The sequence below is a fragment of the Periophthalmus magnuspinnatus genome, chromosome 10 (genome assembly GCF_009829125.3).
Source record: "Periophthalmus magnuspinnatus isolate fPerMag1 chromosome 10, fPerMag1.2.pri, whole genome shotgun sequence".
NCBI classification, from domain to species: domain Eukaryota; kingdom Metazoa; phylum Chordata; class Actinopteri; order Gobiiformes; family Gobiidae; genus Periophthalmus; species Periophthalmus magnuspinnatus.
The window spans coordinates 28,963,354-28,981,541 of record NC_047135.1 but is presented as its reverse complement, the minus strand read 5'-3'; the positions used below and the strand labels follow the sequence as shown (position 1 = coordinate 28,981,541).

At 37.5% G+C, this 18,188-nt stretch overlaps 4 protein-coding genes across 6 annotated transcripts; 3 read left to right on the top strand and 1 right to left on the bottom strand.

The window, feature by feature from the left end:
• The first annotated feature begins 193 nt into the window (after positions 1-193).
• btk (Bruton agammaglobulinemia tyrosine kinase) lies at positions 194-10,827 on the top strand. Its single transcript, XM_033973871.2, has 18 exons — positions 194-276; positions 5,414-5,561; positions 5,818-5,922; positions 6,105-6,186; positions 6,309-6,434; positions 6,813-6,871; positions 6,937-7,124; positions 7,870-7,932; positions 8,006-8,060; positions 8,171-8,250; positions 8,450-8,577; positions 9,255-9,326; positions 9,417-9,588; positions 9,682-9,901; positions 9,978-10,042; positions 10,119-10,237; positions 10,317-10,474; positions 10,554-10,827. The coding sequence occupies exons 2-18, from the start codon at positions 5,421-5,423 to the stop codon at positions 10,623-10,625; spliced, it is 1,905 nt and encodes a 634-aa protein (XP_033829762.1). The 5' UTR covers positions 194-276; positions 5,414-5,420; the 3' UTR covers positions 10,626-10,827.
• Positions 10,828-11,995: 1,168 nt separating this feature from the next.
• timm8a (translocase of inner mitochondrial membrane 8 homolog A (yeast)) lies at positions 11,996-12,984 on the top strand. The gene is made up of 2 exons (XM_033973876.2): positions 11,996-12,205; positions 12,527-12,984. Exons 1-2 carry the CDS (start codon positions 12,095-12,097, stop codon positions 12,686-12,688), a joined length of 273 nt encoding a protein of 90 aa, XP_033829767.1. The 5' UTR covers positions 11,996-12,094; the 3' UTR covers positions 12,689-12,984.
• A 61-nt stretch (positions 12,985-13,045) lies between these two features.
• zgc:101583 (uncharacterized protein LOC494104 homolog) lies at positions 13,046-16,033 on the bottom strand. Of its 2 annotated transcripts, XM_033973874.2 has the most exons (7): positions 16,016-16,033; positions 15,798-15,890; positions 15,463-15,595; positions 15,338-15,394; positions 14,354-14,444; positions 14,097-14,257; positions 13,046-14,023 (listed from the first exon to the last, which is right to left on the bottom strand). In XM_033973874.2, the coding sequence occupies exons 3-7, from the start codon at positions 15,593-15,595 to the stop codon at positions 13,395-13,397; spliced, it is 1,071 nt and encodes a 356-aa protein (XP_033829765.1). In that variant the 5' UTR covers positions 15,798-15,890; positions 16,016-16,033; the 3' UTR covers positions 13,046-13,394. The 2 variants fall into 2 exon arrangements, with proteins under 2 accessions (XP_033829765.1, XP_055080875.1); XM_055224900.1 differs by lacking the exons at positions 15,798-15,890; positions 16,016-16,033 and adding an exon at positions 15,670-15,692 and having other exon boundaries at positions 13,331-14,023.
• A 29-nt stretch (positions 16,034-16,062) lies between these two features.
• Positions 16,063-18,166, top strand: mars2 (methionyl-tRNA synthetase 2, mitochondrial). 2 transcript variants are annotated; one of them, XM_055224898.1, is made up of 4 exons: positions 16,167-16,285; positions 16,352-16,509; positions 16,573-16,907; positions 16,981-18,166. In XM_055224898.1, exons 1-4 carry the CDS (start codon positions 16,248-16,250, stop codon positions 18,163-18,165), a joined length of 1,716 nt encoding a protein of 571 aa, XP_055080873.1. In that variant the 5' UTR covers positions 16,167-16,247; the 3' UTR covers position 18,166. The 2 variants fall into 2 exon arrangements, with proteins under 2 accessions (XP_033829763.1, XP_055080873.1); XM_033973872.2 differs by having other exon boundaries at positions 16,063-16,509.
• Positions 18,167-18,188: the final 22 nt, after the last annotated feature.

Genomic DNA, 18,188 nt, shown 5'->3' with positions numbered 1-18,188 from the left:
TAATACTGTGAGAAAAGTTATATGCACCAAATATTTGCTGACTGCATCTCACATAAAGAAGATTAGCCTATGCACGATGAGGGCAATATGAATATGGACATGAATAAAAAGGGGAAGTAAGTAAGTGGAGTCGATTCCTCTCTGTGGGTGTGTTTTAGTTTCTTGCATCACATATTAACTCACATTTCATGAAAGGCACGCCACAGAGGCAGCTGGATTCTGTGGCAGCACTTCTGAACACCTGCACTCTGATGCTGGAGACGTTTGAGGCTCTGGGTAAGTAAGACTCATCACTATTGTTACAAAGGTTTAACAAGGGGCGGTAGTGCAGACTTGTGCATATGCTGTGTGAAGATAGTGTTAGGAGTTAATGCATTGGCTATAATGACTGATAAACTACTACTAAGTTGAATTTCAGCCTATGATCCTGTGCAGGTTCTTATTTATATGGGGCACCTTTAATTTCAATAGGCCTATCACTTAATATGTCACTCAAATGAGACCACAAATTACTGAAGAAGCTGTAAAAGTCAACAGTAGTACAGTAGTTGGTTAGTCTCTATCAGGCAATGCACAGTTTTACCACACAACTTATCTGTCAGGAAATGTAAGGAAAGACATCAGCATGACAGGTTCCTGTTCAACACAGTCATTTTTTTGTGATAAGTCTGTTTGCTGTGTCACATGGCCAATAGAAGATATGGTACTACTTACTATAAAGATACAATAAAATATATATATATAACTCATTAGAATTTTATGTCAAAATTTATGATATTGTAATATGCAGACGTTGAGATAGTTTTTGTTTTGTGTGTAGACCTATTAACTACAGATATATTTACCAAAACCTGACCAAAACATTTGCATTTTGTCTGTTTAACAATAGCACAGAAGTTTGTCCTTTCCTCCAGCTCAATTAAGAAATAGTCTCTACCCACTCTTTCCACTGACTAACCTATTCCCCACAAAACCTCTCTCTTGGCAGTTACTCCTAAATAAATAGATTTTGTTTTAATGTACACCTTTAACTTCATTGAATTATTCTAAAACAGTCTGATAAACATACATCAGCTATGGACTACATGTGATCTTGTAGTTTCACGGCTTAACCCACATACAAGCTGACTGTGAAAAAAATGGTTCAAGTGTGACTGTTACTTGCAGAAACAGCACTCTACTATCAAACATTAGGATACATTTGTTTGGCGAGATATGGTGTACCGCTCTCCATTCCCCATTGCAGTACAACGTTGCAGCAACTTCCCCATGAGTTTGCCTATGTCAGCCAGTTAGAAACGTAAAAACCTGTTCAATAAACCTCCAGTGAACATGTCATTTCAAAATAAAGCGGACATATTTAAAAGAAATGGAGCCTAGACAAGACCTCGATTCTGAAAAAAAAAAAACACAACAACTATAGATCGCATTGGGTAAAAACAGCATTTGAAACAAGTCATTGAATTGAATACAAAGTTACATGATGAAGACATGACAGTTGTATGTAAAAGGCATTCTGGGTAGTTTGAGTTAGCAGTGCACATCAGTAGTTGTATAGCTCAGTTGTTATAAGGAAGTGCTCAAAATAGGTTGTACTGAATTCTGACACACACTCTCAAGTTGTGTGACAAAGGTGACCATGTTTTGACCCAGTGGAACGCACATTTAAAGACATGGGGGGGTCTGTTACCTGCTTGTTTCTATGGGAATGTTACTGCAGAGTCACCTTCCTGTAACTTGGCCCGGCGTCACCTGCTTGCCTCAACAAAGATGAATAAATTTAATGCCATACTGTGAAACATTTGAGGAAAAGCAATACTTGACTTAGTTCCCCTGTTTATATTTATATAGTTAGCACTGTACTTTGGAAGCATTGTTATTGTTACCATCATTGCGCTGTGAGTGTGAGAAAAGACTATATAAGGAACTATAAGGAATCGTGAAACGCTGAATTATTCCTTTAATAAAAACTAAATAAATGTGCCTGTCTGTCACTCCAAAACAGTATGGTAATATAGCAGAAAATGCATAAAAAAGTTAAATTTACTGTCATATGTACTAGAAATGGGAGATATATTGCAAAATAAATACAAAATTGAATAAATTGCAGTTCTAGAGATATGCAGAATTAGAAAAATACGCATATAAGATAATTTTGTGGTTATTTTTACAGTCCATTTACAGTTTGTTTTGCAATGCAACCAATACATGTACAGGCACATTTAAGCACAATTCTGACTGGCATAACACAATCAGAATATCTGCATATGGATAAGTCAAAAAAATATATCAAGATATACATTTTTTTGGCCAATATAGCACCTCCCCAATATGTAGTCTATCACTTTGTATAGTTAACTTTCTAAGCAATCGGATCCGATATGGCAGTGGTAGTAAATTGGTCATAGAGATTCCTTGTTGAGGTTCCCGTTTAACTTAGCCTCATTTGGTTTGATCAGGATGCTGCTAAAGGAAACAGATGAGGATACTGCTGGTATGTAAAGCAGGGCTCATGCAAACTACTGCTAGTCAAAGGTTGCTATGTGCTTTTATGCAGTTTGCTGTATCTTTTCTTATCTAACATAAGTATAATGTACTTTTGTATCACATAATCAGTGGTGGAACGTAACAAAGTAAAAGAAGTAAAGGGCTGCACTTAAGTAAAAATTTTAAGTATCTGTATTTTACTTAAGTAGATTTTACAGTGGGTACTTTATACTTAACTACATTTGAGCGATAGTATTTGTACTTTCTACTACACTACATTTAAGTTTGTGTTTATTTTTAACACGTACATGATTTGAACAAAAAATATACAAATAAAAAGAAAAAAATGATCAATTCAGTTGTTTCTATTGAACTAAATTAAGCACAAGTCTGTATCAAAATCAAAACAGCTGAAGCTTTATTAGATCTCAAAATACTTTTAGTTTTTAATCTTTAAGTAATTTTTAAACAGGTACTTTTAAGTTTGTAGTAAATATTTATCATACTTTTACATCAGCTAAGTGGCAGTTTGTGAAAAAAATTGCAAGAAAAGTACAATTATTACAGGAAGTAGCGGTGAGTTCTAAAATGGTCCTTTACCTATGTCATCGACAGACACCACTTCCAGACAAAACGCAAAGAGAATTTAGACATAAGGAAGGTAGTTTTTGATCATTTAAACATTGATTCAACAAAATAAAGATGTTGTCATTTATTTTTGTAAGTCTAATCATAACTATGGTGTAATTTAGACATGTTTTGGCCCGTTTACAGTATGTTTAGGTTACGGTTATGGAATATGTCACATCTGCTGCCCAAAATAAAAATAAAAAAATACAATAAACTAGACAGGATTTTTTTGTATTATCTTAAATATAATGATGTTTGTGTAGTGTAACCTGTCATACGCATTTTTACTGTTTAAAAAAGATGTGAAGAATATGTGTCATGAGAGTTTTTTGACCCTCGCCAGTAACAAAGTGTAACTGGCTCACATGGGGGTATAAAAACGGCACGACGAAATGGGCATTGTGAAAATGTTCGATGCGCATTGACTCAACAGTGTCACCTAGAAGTGGACCCCTACGGGAGAGGAGGCAAGCAAATGTCAATAAAAAGTAATTGACATAAACTCACATAATTCGGAACAGTGACACAGTTCCATGAGACAAGCCTAAAAATGAACTGAGGCATTGCTCTATGGTGAAAAGAAAGTCCATCGTATTGGATCAAAGATTCGTCATTGTTTTGACTGTCCAAATGAGCTCAGATTTGACATGCCACATCTAGAGACATAGATTTTCAAAGGTTATCAGTTTATTTGGGATGCTCCTTATGGTTTCTAGGTGCATGCTGGCAAAGATCACCTTAATTTCCCGTTTTCTCCTTTGGTGACTTCTGCTGGCCACAGACACTGGCCTAGAGAGCTCAAATTTGAATCACTATTTTGGGACCGAATGTAATAAATTAATAATCACATGACCAGTGTAAACTAGAAAGTCCCCTACCCTATACGTGAAATGTCAATATTATCTGATTTGTACAAAACTTGGGGATTCAAGTTTATGCATGAGATGAAGAAAAAAACTATTATGAACATGCACATGTTTGGGCCGACTGGGTTGAAATTTGCGTGACTTATGCACTGCCTGACTAATTACATTCATGATTCACACAATGTTCAGGTCATCAACAGGATCAGAGATAAAAAAAAAAAATACTTTGACAGAAATTGTTGAAATTTTGTGCCCTGGTCATAAAACATAATTAGACCCATGTCCTGAGTTTTACAATTTTGGCTCTAGGGTCATCCAAACCACTCATTCAATTTGAATGCTGCTGTGACTCAAATCAGACAATGGAGAGGGAAAGAATCATTAAACATTTACCAAAACACATGATAATGAGCCACGAGTCAGCCATCTCAGTGAAAAATGTATTTTCATAACAATATATCACATGGGGCACACAAAATGTGAAACACATGTACGTTATCATAGAGCAATGAACTTGGACACATGAAAACAACACTAAAACATTGGAGCAATACTCTATATCAAACAGGAAGTCGGCCATATTGGATGGCATTTCTGCTGCCACTTTGATCCAAATGAGCTCACACTCCACATCCCATATCTAGAGATGCTGATAATCAATAGATAATCAATCAATAATAATACAAAAACAAATAAATCATTATGTTTTTTGTGTAGCCCGCTGTCAAAAAATATCTTCATTTCCTGTTTCTTTGATGCTCACGGCCACACGCATCAGTCTACAGAGCTAAAATTATAACCAACAGTGCAAAATCAAAGCCTGAATAGAGCAGAGTAAAGAGCACAAAACCAATGGTGACTTTAGAGCTATAAAAAAGTTCAAAATGATCCGACTGTCAAAAAACCTGGGGGATTAATTGTATTTGCCATAACATACAAAAAGTCAATTGGACCAACATCACTTTCTTTTTCGTTTGGACTGTGGGAATATAAACATCTGCTATTTCATATTGGACTTATCAAATCTATACACAGAAACAGAAACTACTTTTAACGTTAGGTAAGTCACTACAATTGAAAAAGTCAGTTACACTATAGCTTTATTATACACTAGGTTGCTGGTTCAATGCCATGGACCCCACCAGTACAATGAAAGTCACGTATGTAACTGTGGGTTTATGGTAACTGAAAACTGAGACATTATTTAGGTCCCTGCAGTCAAAAATGTCAATTACACCATAGGAACCTTATGTATTATGCACGAGTTTGCTGGTTCAATGCCCTGGACCACACCAGTAGTCAATGGGCACAGTTCAGTATGGAAATAGGGTGAAGAGCAGATAGTGACCTGGGCGGCTGCACGGTGCTGAGGGCCATCATCGTCGACTGTGGCTTTAATTTAACTTTTTTTGTGTGTGTGTGTGCTGTAGATAAATCATGTCGGAAAATTTACTTGAGGAAATCTTCATAAAAAGGTCGCAGCAGAAGAAGAAGACCTCCCCTTTAAACTACAAGGAGCGCTGGTTCATTCTAACCCAGGAGAAAATATCCTACTACGACTATGATGTTGACAAAATGGTGCGTCAAAGAATATTCAATTTATTTAAAAAGAAAAGGGTTACGCTTTATAATAACTACACCACGAAGCCTTAAAATAGCATAAAAAAGGCTTAGTAACTCATTTAAGAGGTTACGAGTTAGGGTATTTATTAAGTAGTTACCAAGCCTGAATCATTTTTAATAAACTGTTTATTTCCTTAGGCTTTGTTGAGGCTAATTAGTTGTAGTTATTATAAAGTGGTGATATCTAACCGTTTCCTCATCCATAAAACAGAAACGAAAAGGAGTCAAGGGATCCGTGGACATTGAGAAGATAAAGTGTGTGGAGACAGTTCAACCAGAGCCAGGGGCGCCACAAGAGCGCAGCTTTCCATTCCAGGTATAGCTAACAAATGATTCTTTTCTTAATGTATTTTATGAGTGATCACAAAGGGTAACACAACAATACAGATGTTCTATTAGCGTATGGTGTGAAAGTGCACTGAAAGAACTGAAACCATCAGATTCACCAGGGGCTTTTAGAAGCAGCAGGTGTCATAACAGTAATATTTTTCTACGCAGATAATTTATGATGAAGGACCATTGTATATTTTTGCCAGAAATGAAGATATTCGAGCTCAGTGGATTGAAAAGTTGAAACAGAGTAAGCATACCTTCACGTTTACATGTTTCAAGGATATGACTTTGATAACGTATTATCTGTGGTAGCGCTATTAAATCCTTCCCATGCAAATGCCCGTGTTGACTCAATGTAAATGTGTGCAGTGGTGCGCTACAATAAAGACCTGGTGCAGAAGTACCATCCATGTTTTTGGGTGGATGGGATGTGGCTGTGTTGTCAACAGGAAGTTAAACAAGCCATGGGTTGCAAGGTGTTGAGCAGTAAAAATGGTAAGGAAGACTTTTACAGGAATAAATTGTGTATTAAAAGCACTCTATGTTAACTTTTTCGTGGTCGTTTACCCCATGGAGACGTTATTATTATTGCGTTGCCTCGAATGTTCCACACTACAGCATTAAACCTTCTCTTATCACGTTGGAGACAACCAAGTTTAAGGCCAGATCTGTGGAGAGGCAAGCCTGCTCACAGTTTTTTGTTTTATTTTTGAGTAATACAACTGTATGTGATTAAATTAATGGTAGGTAGATACATTTTATGCAATATTATGGAACATTCCAGGTTAAGCAATAGCATCCATGGAGATCAGAAAAGTTACATTTGCCCGTACATGTAAAAATGTGCTGAAATGTCATAAATTGTGATAATAGGTTTCACATCTCAACGAAGAAAGTCTCGAGCCAAACCTCTTCCACCAACACCCACAGAGGTACGCAAGAACGCAACAACCATATACATGTAAAATCTATAATAATAATCCTGTGATGTTTTAAGGAAAAACCAAGTCGACGTTTGCCCCCTGAGCCGTCAGAGCCTTTGGGACCTTCTGTGGGAATGACAGTGAGAGCGGAGTATGATTACACCCCAGTATCAGCGCAGGACCTGAAGCTAAACAAAGATGGGGAGTACACGATCCTCGAGATGTCCGATCCTAACTGGTGGAGGGCCAGAGACCAGTTTGGGTAAGATGAATTCCATAATGGCATACACATTTTACGTAGATTTGAAAGAATGACACCACACAGTTTAGTTCAATAGAAATGTACATGGTTTCATCAAAGAACTGAACACACTCATAGTCCTGTAACTATCAATCATAGAATTAGCAAGCAATGAAACAGCTTTTGTCTTAGCAGAAATGTTTTGCCAGTTTTCGCTCAGTTTTTCCATTTAAAATATGCACATTATACACTAAGCCTGAATACATAAATTTACATGCAATTAGGTGATGGGCGACGTTTACAGAAAAAAAAAAAGAGAAAAGCATCTTATCTATTTTTCGCATGATCCTATGATAGCATCTAGATAATAAGTTAGACAAAATGATGTCAGTCCAACAGAAATGAGCTAAAACATGTCTTTAAATGAAAGTACAATTTGTATCAGGTGCATGAAATGACTGTACTACGACCCACAGAAGTACAGAAATGCCATATCACCCTAATATGTCCTTATTTGCAAGTTTACGAGTTACATAACATTTCGTTTTACTTTTTTTTTTTTTTTTTGAACAGCAAATGTGATTACTTATTCCGTTTTTGCAGATATTATCTTCAAAACAAAACCCACAATTTTATCAATATTTAGATAATCTACTCGCCGCTACATACACTACCCTATGTGTATTGTAGTAAAACATGAATTTGTATCACATTATCACATTGAGCAAGACTTCAATCATTTTTGTAACTTGAATCTATTTTGCAGAAATGAAGGATATATACCCAGTAACTATGTGGTGGAGGCAAAGACTGGCTTAGAGCAATATGAGTGAGTATCGCACTAGAGTAAGGTTCATTTACAGGACAATAAAAACACACTGACATTTGGTTCACTTTTGCAGCTGGTATTGTAAGAATATGAACCGTAGCCAAGCAGAAGCCCTTTTAAAGTCTGAGGTAAAACATCTCAATAAAATCAAGACAAAGATAAGTGACTAAAGATAATAATGTGATGATGATTATTATTATTATTTTTGACTTGATTTGTGGGATTTCATTGCCTTTAGAACAAAGATGGTGGTTTCTTGGTACGAGACTCAAGCAAGGCCGGGAAGTACACTGTATCTTTATTCAGCAAGAGTGGCGGGTGAGAAAAAAACTTTTACTGTGCACATTCTTATGAATTTATGAAAAGAAGAACTGATAGAAATGAAAGTGGGAACAGTGCACCACAGTGGGAAAGACATGTAAATTATATTATGCAAAGCAGGATCATAAAGTGAAGCTCTGCAGTTGAAAATATACTTCTGTAATCCTGTATTTATTGGTGACTTTGTTCAACACAGGGAAATTATTGGGAGCTGCAGGCATTATAACATATGCACCACGCCGCAGGGCCAGTTTTACCTGGCAGAGAAGCACAATTTTAGCACTATCCCAGAACTCATCAATTACCATCAACACAATGCAGCAGGTTTGTATATAAATCCATAACTTATTACTTTTATTATATAGAAATATGTAAGTTGTGGTTGGTAAAAAAAAAAAAAAAATGTTTAAATGGTGGCTACAAGCAATGGGTTTTAAAGAAAGATGCCATCAATTAACAGAACCGGCTTCAAAGTAATTCAACTATGCAAAAATATAATGTTCCTAATCCTCTTTGCAAATGGAAATCTTGAAGACAATTTCCCTTTTCAAAAAATTCAAATAGAAGGTGTTTAAAGGCACAACATAGGCTACCCAGCTGTTTGGTACCTAGTGTCCATAGCTGTCATTAAAAAAAACAAACAAAAAACAAACATTAAAAACGTACAATTCACCTATATTTTAATAACTAGTGGTTTAGTAACATTCAGAAACAAATTTAAAATAAAATTATAGGCCTTGTCATCAGTTGTTACCCCAGCAAACATTCAAACAAAACAATTAGTCAATGTCTGTGTGATAAAAACAAAACCAAATACCAGGAAATTTAGTTTCAACTCGTACTGTGGTCATTGTTAAGTTCCACAAATCATTGCCAATGCCATTCTTGTTGACCAGTCAGCATTTAGAGGGCTATCTCATGCTATTTATAATAATGCGTATATAGCCATATTGGTATAAAAGGATAATTTATTTAGTTTTAATACAATTACATATTTATAGGTATGGTAAGCAGACTCAAGTACATTGTATCCAACCGAACACGGCCACCTTCAACAGCAGGACTTGGCTATGGTAGGAATGCATTTGTACTATTTAAAATCAGTTTCAAGTGAGTGCAGATGCCATTCCAATATTTTTTCCCTCTTTTTACCTATTTTCCAGGTATGTGGGAGATCGACCCACGTTACTTGACCTTCATAAAAGAGCTTGGTAATGGTCAGTTTGGGGTGGTAAAATATGGCAAACTGCGAGGCCAGCATGACGTAGCCATAAAAATGATTAAAGAGGGTTCTATGTCCGAAGATGATTTTATTGAGGAGGCCAAAATAATGATGTACGACCTTTAGTGGAAAACATTAACTTGAACTTGTTTTTGTGACTAGCTGGAAATACTGAACTTCCTTCTCCTTTCTGTGGGTCAAACCAGGAAGCTACGTCACGAAAACCTGGTGCAGTTGTATGGTGTGTGCACCAAACAAAGGCCCATTTATATTGTGACCGAGTATCTCTCCAATGGCTGCCTGCTGACTTATCTAAAGGAAGGATTGACGCAGCATCCAACAATGGTTCAACTTTTGGAGATGTGCAAGGACGTTACTGAGGGGATGGCCTATCTGGAATCCAAACAGTACATTCACAGGGACCTGGTGAGATTAGATAAGATATTTGACAGAATATTTTGAATGATTAAACCTAAATAAAAAATGTTTGTCTGACTCCCAGGCTGCCAGGAACTGCTTGGTGGATAGCAATGGTACTGTTAAAGTGACAGACTTTGGACTGTCAAGGTATATGACTTATTTTTAAATCCATTTGACATTTGCAGAATCTAATAAGTAATTTGTGCACCTGATTTGTCCATAGGTATGTCTTAGACGATGAGTACACAAGTTCAGTAGGCTCAAAGTTCCCAGTTCGCTGGTCTCCTCCTGAAGTGCTCCTCTACTGCAAGTTCAGCAGCAAATCAGACATCTGGGCATATGGTGAAAATCATTGATACCTGGGTTTTAGGGTGATGGAAATGTAACAGCTTCAATAACTACCACTACTAAATACTTACAGGAGTGTTAATGTGGGAGGTGTACACTTTGGGAAGACTTCCATATGAACGACTCAATAACACTGAAATAGTTGATCAAGTATCCCGTGGTCTGCGTCTCTACCGCCCCCAGCTGGCCAATGAAAAAGTCTACAGCATCATGACTAGCTGCTGGCAGGAGGTATTTCACAAACCTATTTTATAATGACAAGTCTGCACTACCCATTACTTGATGATAATTGATATATTTGCATTTTCAGAAAGCAGATGAAAGACCCACATTTCAAGAACTGTCTCTAAGTATCCAGGACTTGCTGTATGAGCTTCAATAGAGTTCTGTTGTGATCTTTTCAGCCTAGGCTTATGTTTATTTTTTTATTATTATTTTTTTTTTTCATGAAAACAAAGTGAATTGAATATGTTATTTTGTTATGTGAATAGTATGTGAATATTTAAAGGTTAACTATATACAATTAATATTAAATGTTTCAACTTTGATTAAGGGGCTGGAAATAAATGAAAAACATCCAGAGTGTGATGACTCCCCTAATTTGGATTAACTCTGCAAATTAACATATGGCTCATTTGCATGAACTACACGTGGTTCATTTACATAAACTCTGCTGATGTTTCAAATTTGCATAAACTCCACATGTCAAAGTAGCATAAACACTAATTTACATTAACTCCACATGGTTCATTTGCATAAATTCCACCAATTTACACTCGTAATTAGCATGAACTCCTGAAATTTGCACAAACTCCTGAAATTTGCACAAACTCCGCAAAATTGCATAAAGCCCCCTAATTTGCATAAACCACGCTTATTTGCATAAACTCCACTGATTTGACTAGACTAGATAGCTAATATGTAAACATTACTAAATTACTAAAACCAATTTGCATAAAGTCCCCCAATTTTGTATAAACTCCACTAATTTGCATAAACTCCCCTGATTTGCATAAACTAAATTTAAGGATGTATAAACATATTACTAAATTAGTTAAACTTCTTTATAAATGAATGCAATCACTTGCAAAACTCTAATTTGCATAAGAACTCCTCATTTGCAGAAACTCTGTTAGTAACATAAAGTCCCATAATTTGCATAAACTACACCAATTTGCATAAACTCCAATGATTTGCATGAATAATTACTAAATTACTAAAACTAATTTATAAACTTCACTAATGCAATACTCTCTCAATACTACACTTGCATGAAGTCTCCAAAGTTGCATAAACTCCGCGAATTTGCATACAGTTACCTCTACTACAAAAACACCACTGATTTGTATAAACTAATTTGTATAAACTCCGTTTAAATTATACTAATATTATTACTAAATAACTAAACTAACACATGTATAAGCCAAATGCAAGACGCTTGCATAAAGTACACTATGCGCATAAACTGATAGAGCTCAACTCACCAGAGCCAGTCTCCAAAACAGACCAGTAACTCCAATAAACCTTCACTTCAACTAAGTGTCACATACAAAAGCCGTTACATTAACAACAACACATAAACAGTTACAAGAAGAATCACGTTCAAAAGTTTAAATGCAGTAAATAAAATGTATGATATTTAAATAAATTATGAGACGGTAAACGTCACATTGGCTCTCGTTCTCATTGGATCCAAGCTCGTCACGTGTGTAATTACGTATCTCAGATCGAGCTCTCTGATTGGTGGAATCGTTTCCTGTTTCCTTCACTGGCGAGCTACAAGCTACACGTGAAGGTCAGTTTCTAAGAAAAAAACACCCATATTGCAATTATAGTAAGGTTTATATCAATATGAACGGCCAAGGAGCAACAGCAGACCCACAGCTTCAACAGTTCATCGAAATCGAGTCTCAAAAACAACGCTTTCAGCAGCTCGTACATCAAATGACTGAGGTCTGCTGGGTAGGTGAAGCTAACTGTACATTCAATACACAGACATGGAAAGTAGTAAAGTAATATGGACCATCTATAATAATGATCTATTCAATTTTTCATATAGACTATCAAAAAGACAAATGGGGCTATAGGGGAAATCATGTTAATGTTAGCAAAAGCCATTATGCTCATTATGGTATATTAACACATTAACGTCAGGTGTAGTGTATACCACACTACACTTGACAATCATGGTAAGATTGCGTGTGTTCTTGTTGAATAATTTTAGTTTATAAGCTATTTTGCATATATTCATTTAACTTTTCAAAATGTTTCTTTTTTTTAAAGGAAAAATGTGTGGACAAACCTGGTCCGAAGCTGGACTCGAGGACGGAAATCTGCCTTGTTAACTGTGTGGAGAGGTTTATTGATACCAGCCAGTTCATTTTGAATAGACTGGAACAGACTCAGAGGGGAAGGGGCTCTTTCTCAGAGACAATGGGAGAATGAAGCTGTCACTTGGACTTGAGGGGACACATCCTGGTCCAAACAGTGGGTCCTGATTCTGAACTCTTCATCTACAAGAAGACCCAACTCAAAGTATTTACTACGCAAGTGCCTGAGGACGAGTGTTGGTCTGGCCAACACTGCCGTGACGTCAGATAGATCAGCGTGGCTCATAATTTGGAATTATATTGAAATGAGAGAATGGCAGTTATGTACCGGTAATTTACTTGTTGGTTATTTTTACAGCTTGACACCAAGCATAATATTAATGGTAAAATATACATGTTTCATCAACCATTGTAGAGTCTATAAATTGCAAACTGCTTTTAGCACATCTAAATGCATAAGCTTCAAGCCCCTGAAAGTCATGTTTTTATTAACTTCTTCTTGACTGTACAATCTTTGGCAAATAACAATGAAGTAACCTCAGTCATTCAACAAAACACTCATAACTGCAACATACTCTGTCAAGTTTACACTTCTTCTGGAATACATTTGTAACAATAATAAATGCAAAACATGTTTTTCATCAGTTAAGGTTAAAATTCTGCTTACGTAAACATCTGGGTGAACTATGTTTTTTCCTACTCAAAAGTAACTCAAAAGTAGACCAGTAACTGAAAAGAATAGTGAATATTTTTTGTGCCAGATATTTATATTTATAGTGTATTGCCAAATATAAGACTTTTTGAATAAGTTACTATGATTTTTAGTTGGTTTGCTTCTTCCATTCTCCATTTGCGTTCGTGTCTCTGGGCAGTTTGGGCTCTTCATTTGCCTGTATGTCGTGGTCGGGGACAGCAGTGTACGACTGTTGTCCCCATGGGAACCCCTGGGGACTCTTTTTAAGAAAGAAAGGCAGGGAATCCCACGTAAAAATAATGTCCTTAAAAGCATGCAACAGGAAAATGCCTAATATAATAGTGAGGAAGCCACTGATAGTCCCTAGTGCCCCATCTGTGGTCATTCTCAACCACTCTTTGAAGAGGATAGCAGAACAGGCCATGACGGAGGTAGTAAAGAAAACATAGTAGATTGGTGTAACGATAGAGGTGTTAAAAATGTCAAGGGCCTTATTCAAATAACTGATTTGGATAGTTACACAGATCACCAAGCAGATGATTAACACCCAAAACAATGGCTCCTTTAATACTGCTATTCCACCAAACAGTTCCTTAATGCCGATGCCCAGACCTTTTACGCAAGACACAGACAACGAGCCAATAACAGAGCAGATGAGGATGTAGACCAGCACGTTCTTCTGTCCGTAACGTGGAGCCACCACAAACATGAGGACCAGACAGCTTCCCACAACGCTTACAGCATACACAATGAATCCTATTAAGGAATTGAAATGGCACATTTTATAACAAGAACTCAATATATCAGTCACATAATATATTTGTGTTACCTGGGTCTTTGAGCTTCTCAGCCATGGCACTGAGGGAAGAAACCTCCTCCTCTTGTGGTGCGTGAATGACCATCACTGTGGAGCCTATAATGCAAAGTAAGCAGCCAATCTTCCCATGTACATTCAGCCTTTCATTGAGAAAATAGGAAGAGAGCACCGCACTGGAGGAAGACAAACCAAGATTTAGTAATAATGGAAAGATTAGTTTGAAAATAATAGTGCAGTTAAATGTGCTTATATTTTAAAGTATTTCTCACCTCACAAGTACACTCAGTGCTCCCAGAGGAGTAACCAAAGTAGCAGGGGCAAATGCATACGCAGCAAAGTTAGCAGCTTCTCCAGCTCCCACTATAACAGAGCATAATCTGTTCAGACAATGTGGATAAACCTTGGGTATCTAAATTGCTAAATATTTGGTTGCTTCAACATTATTGCCATGGGTGTACTTTAAAGGTGCACTCTGTACCTTTTCTGGTGGAGGACAGGAATTCATCACCTGCTTGTCTCCATGGAGATGTCATAGTTTTACCTGAATGTTCCACTGTATGGCATTAAACTAATCTAATTAGCTTTTTCCATTACAGATTTTTATTGCCCCAAAAATACTTGAAAATATGCATTCTTCTTACTGTGAGCAGCACTGCTGCTCCTGTCAGTCCTGACCAGCATCTTGGCCTGGTGGCATCATCAGGACCCTTGGATCTATGCTGAATATTCCCCATCCCCATAGAGATAAACTGAAAGTTTATGCAGCACACCTTTAAAGGTGCACACAATTGACTCTTGTGAGCTCAGAAGTCATGTTATAATGTTGTTACATCATCAAAATATACCCAGAGTTGTGTTTTGTTTCATTCACACATGTTTGAGCAATCCTTTATCATGACTCTGTCCACATCCCTGAAGCTCAAAATGCTCTATTTCATCTTGTGATGTCATGTAGTGGTGGTTTTCAAGTTAACAACTACCTTTTACCTTTTGTTCAGTAGAGATTGACAATATTAGGGCTGGAATTATCCAAATGATTCTAGTGAAGGTGTATGGAATTTAAAAACACAGTGGAGCACTTCCTGTATCCCCACATATGCAAGGTTTGTGTGTTAAACGTGTGAATGGAACAAAACACAACTCCAGGTATGTTTTTGATAAGGAAACAACATTATAACAGATCAGAAAACAGTGTAACATGTACTGTACCCTTTACATGGCAAACTACCATTTAGGAAGAATAAACCACTTACTTGAAATAAGCCCAGCCCACCACAGCCATTCCTTCAGATAAGCATATCCACCTTGACCTATTGTAGACAGAATATGGTTATTGCTGTGATAGAGTGTCTATAACAGCCTCTGCTCTTTGCTGTACCTGCTCGTGTTGACCCCCTTCTGGCCAATCGCAGAAGTCCTTTCTTTTTCAGTATGAAACTTGCGCCGATGAAAATACTCGAGCTTACAGCCAACGAAAGGCCGATGTAGAACTCTTTACGATACACCTCCATCTGGAAAACAAAGAAAACGCATGTTACTAGCTACAAAAATATTGACAGTGAAGAAATAAATCGCTGGTTTTCACCCAGAGGTTTAGCTAACGTTATATGATGTTATTTCAGTAAGATCAGAAAGCAGTTATGTGACAATATAAATAAAAATAGCATGTAGAAAAATTATACATGAAAGAGTTTAGCAAAATAAACAAAATACCTCAATTATTAAGTCGAACCCATTCGCTGAAGTTATGTTAAGATCATGAGACAAGCAGGTGATTGGCTGCAGTGACACTGGGGCCGATACTTCCTGCGTTGAAATATTACGTGCGGAAAGAAATATTCTTATTCGTCAATGTGTTTAACAATTCAACTATTTATACAGACTGTATCAAAAACAATGCGAAGTAACTGAAAATCCAGAAGTGAACTTACTTCTTGTTCGCGTTCTCCGAGGCGACTTCTGATTGGATGGCAGCAATGACGAAAGCGGAAGCAGCCCTAACCTAGTTCCCACTCCAAAACAAGTGATGTAGCAGAGGACAGTCAAATATTTCGTTTTTCCAGAGTTTATTCGTATGTTTGTAAGATTACGGTTGGATGCTGATCGAGAAACATTGCTGCACTGTAAAAAAGAGAGCTTCTACTACACTTCATTGATTCTAAAATGAAGATTCCCTGTTTTCCATTTGTCAGAGCTCTCAGGTCGGTACGTAAAATACAGCAAAACCAGTGTTCGCTGTCTCTAAGAAAGAATCAGATGCGTTTTAGCTCCAACGTTAATCAAGATGAGAAAAGCTTCTACACCACTACGCCTATTTTCTATGTAAATGCCTCACCACATATTGGACACTTGTACTCAGCTGTCCTAGCAGATTGTCTAAGCAGATATAAACAGCTGAGGGGATTCAAGATAAAATGTTCTACAGGTAAGAATGTCCTCTACGCGTCATGCCATCTATTTTGTCATTCATAACAATTATGTTTTGTAGGTACTGATGAACATGGCTTGAAAATTCAACAAGCTGCTGAGACTGCTGGGGAGGACCCTCATGTATTCTGCACCAAGGTGTCAGAGAAGTTCAAACATCTTTTTGATACCTGCAGCATATCATACACAGACTACATTAGAACCACAGAGCAAAGACACCGCGTAGCTGTGGAGCACATGTGGTCAGTGCTCAGGGACAAAGGGCTCATTTACAAAGGCAGCTATGAAGGCTGGTACTCCACGCAAGATGAAAGCTTCCTCACAGCATCGCAGGTTGGAGATGCTGTAGATTCTTCAGGAAAAAATGTTAAGATTTCCCTGGAGAGTGGCCATAAGGTAAGATGTGTGTTGATTTGAACAAAAAAGCAACTGTGCATCAAAATTCTCAAATATGTGAACAACTTGACAGGTGGAGTGGATGAAAGAGGAGAACTACATGTTTCGTCTTTCTATGTTCAGACATCAACTTTTGGACTGGTTGAAAGAAAATCCAAATGCTATACGACCTGAACGGTTTTATCAAGATGTTGTCCAGTGGCTCCAAGAAGATCTCCCTGACCTATCAGTGTCTCGTCAGAAAAGTCGCCTCCAGTGGGGTATCCCTGTGCCTGGTGATCCTAACCAAACAATCTATGTGTGGCTTGATGCTTTAGTGAACTATCTAACTGTTGCTGGATACCCTGGACATTACCAGCAGTGGTGGAATGTCACTCATCACGTTATTGGAAAGGACATACTGAAATTTCATGCAGTCTACTGGCCAGCTTTTCTGCTAGGGGCTGGACTACCTCTGCCACAAATGATATATGTGCACTCACACTGGACAGTCGGAGGCAAAAAGATGTCTAAAAGTCTTGGTAATGTGGTTGATCCTCTTGACAGATCAAATGTGTTTACTACTGATGGTATGAGATATTTTCTTTTACGCCAAGGTGTCCCTGATTCAGATTGTGACTATACAGATGATAAAGTGATAAAGTTGCTAAATGCTGAGCTGGCCGATTCTCTTGGTGGTCTGCTGAATCGATGCACAGCCCCTGCATTAAATCCAGCACAACTACACCCCATGTTCTGCCCAAAATCATTTCCCTTTGATCCTACAGAGCAAAGCAGGGCCATCTCTGAAGATTACCAAATGTTGAGTGCAGTAGGAAACTTGCCCTCTATAGTGGAGAACTATTATGAGGACATGCATGTGTACAAAGCATTGGAGGCAATCAATGCATGTGTGAGGCAGACAAATGGCTTTGTGCAGCGCCATGCACCCTGGAAGTTGAGCAGACAAAACATGGAAGAAAAACACTGGCAGGACACCATCATACATGTGGCACTTGAATGTCTGAGGATTTATGGCACGCTTCTTCAGCCAGTGGTTCCCCAAATCTCAAACAAGCTCCTCTCCAAATTAGGCGTGAAGCCAAGTGAGAGAAGTTGGCCCGCGCTGAACTTCCTGCCTCGATTTCATGGAATGGAAAGTCCATTTGAAGGGAGAACTCTTGGTACAGATACTGAGGTGCTTTTTAACCGTTTAGAAAGGTTTTCTGTTAAGGGAACAAAACCTAAAAAATGCAAAAACACATCAAAGTGTGTCTAAGAAGCTGGCTGTAATTTTGTACT

What these genes read in the sequence shown, in the direction of transcription:
- btk (XM_033973871.2), top strand. Translation starts at nt 5,421, where the DNA reads ATGTCGGAAAATTTACTTGAGGAAATCTTCATAAAAAGGTCGCAGCAG. An exon ending in AGCGCAGCTTTCCATTCCAG is followed by an intron (nt 5,923 to 6,104) that starts GTATAGCTAACA and finishes TTTTCTACGCAG; the next exon opens with ATAATTTATGATGAAGGACC. An exon ending in TTATTCAGCAAGAGTGGCGG is followed by an intron (nt 8,251 to 8,449) that starts GTGAGAAAAAAA and finishes TGTTCAACACAG; the next exon opens with GGAAATTATTGGGAGCTGCA.
- zgc:101583 (XM_033973874.2), bottom strand. Translation starts at nt 15,595, where the DNA reads ATGGAGGTGTATCGTAAAGAGTTCTACATCGGCCTTTCGTTGGCTGTA. An exon ending in GTGGGCTGGGCTTATTTCAA is followed by an intron (nt 14,445 to 15,337) that starts GTAAGTGGTTTA and finishes GCTCTGTTATAG; the next exon opens with TGGGAGCTGGAGAAGCTGCT. An exon ending in GCACTGAGTGTACTTGTGAG is followed by an intron (nt 14,258 to 14,353) that starts GTGAGAAATACT and finishes GTCTTCCTCCAG; the next exon opens with TGCGGTGCTCTCTTCCTATT.
- mars2 (XM_033973872.2), top strand. Translation starts at nt 16,248, where the DNA reads ATGAAGATTCCCTGTTTTCCATTTGTCAGAGCTCTCAGGTCGGTACGT. An exon ending in CAAGATAAAATGTTCTACAG is followed by an intron (nt 16,510 to 16,572) that starts GTAAGAATGTCC and finishes TATGTTTTGTAG; the next exon opens with GTACTGATGAACATGGCTTG. An exon ending in CCCTGGAGAGTGGCCATAAG is followed by an intron (nt 16,908 to 16,980) that starts GTAAGATGTGTG and finishes ACAACTTGACAG; the next exon opens with GTGGAGTGGATGAAAGAGGA.
- timm8a (XM_033973876.2), top strand. Translation starts at nt 12,095, where the DNA reads ATGAACGGCCAAGGAGCAACAGCAGACCCACAGCTTCAACAGTTCATC. An exon ending in AAATGACTGAGGTCTGCTGG is followed by an intron (nt 12,206 to 12,526) that starts GTAGGTGAAGCT and finishes TTTTTTTTAAAG; the next exon opens with GAAAAATGTGTGGACAAACC.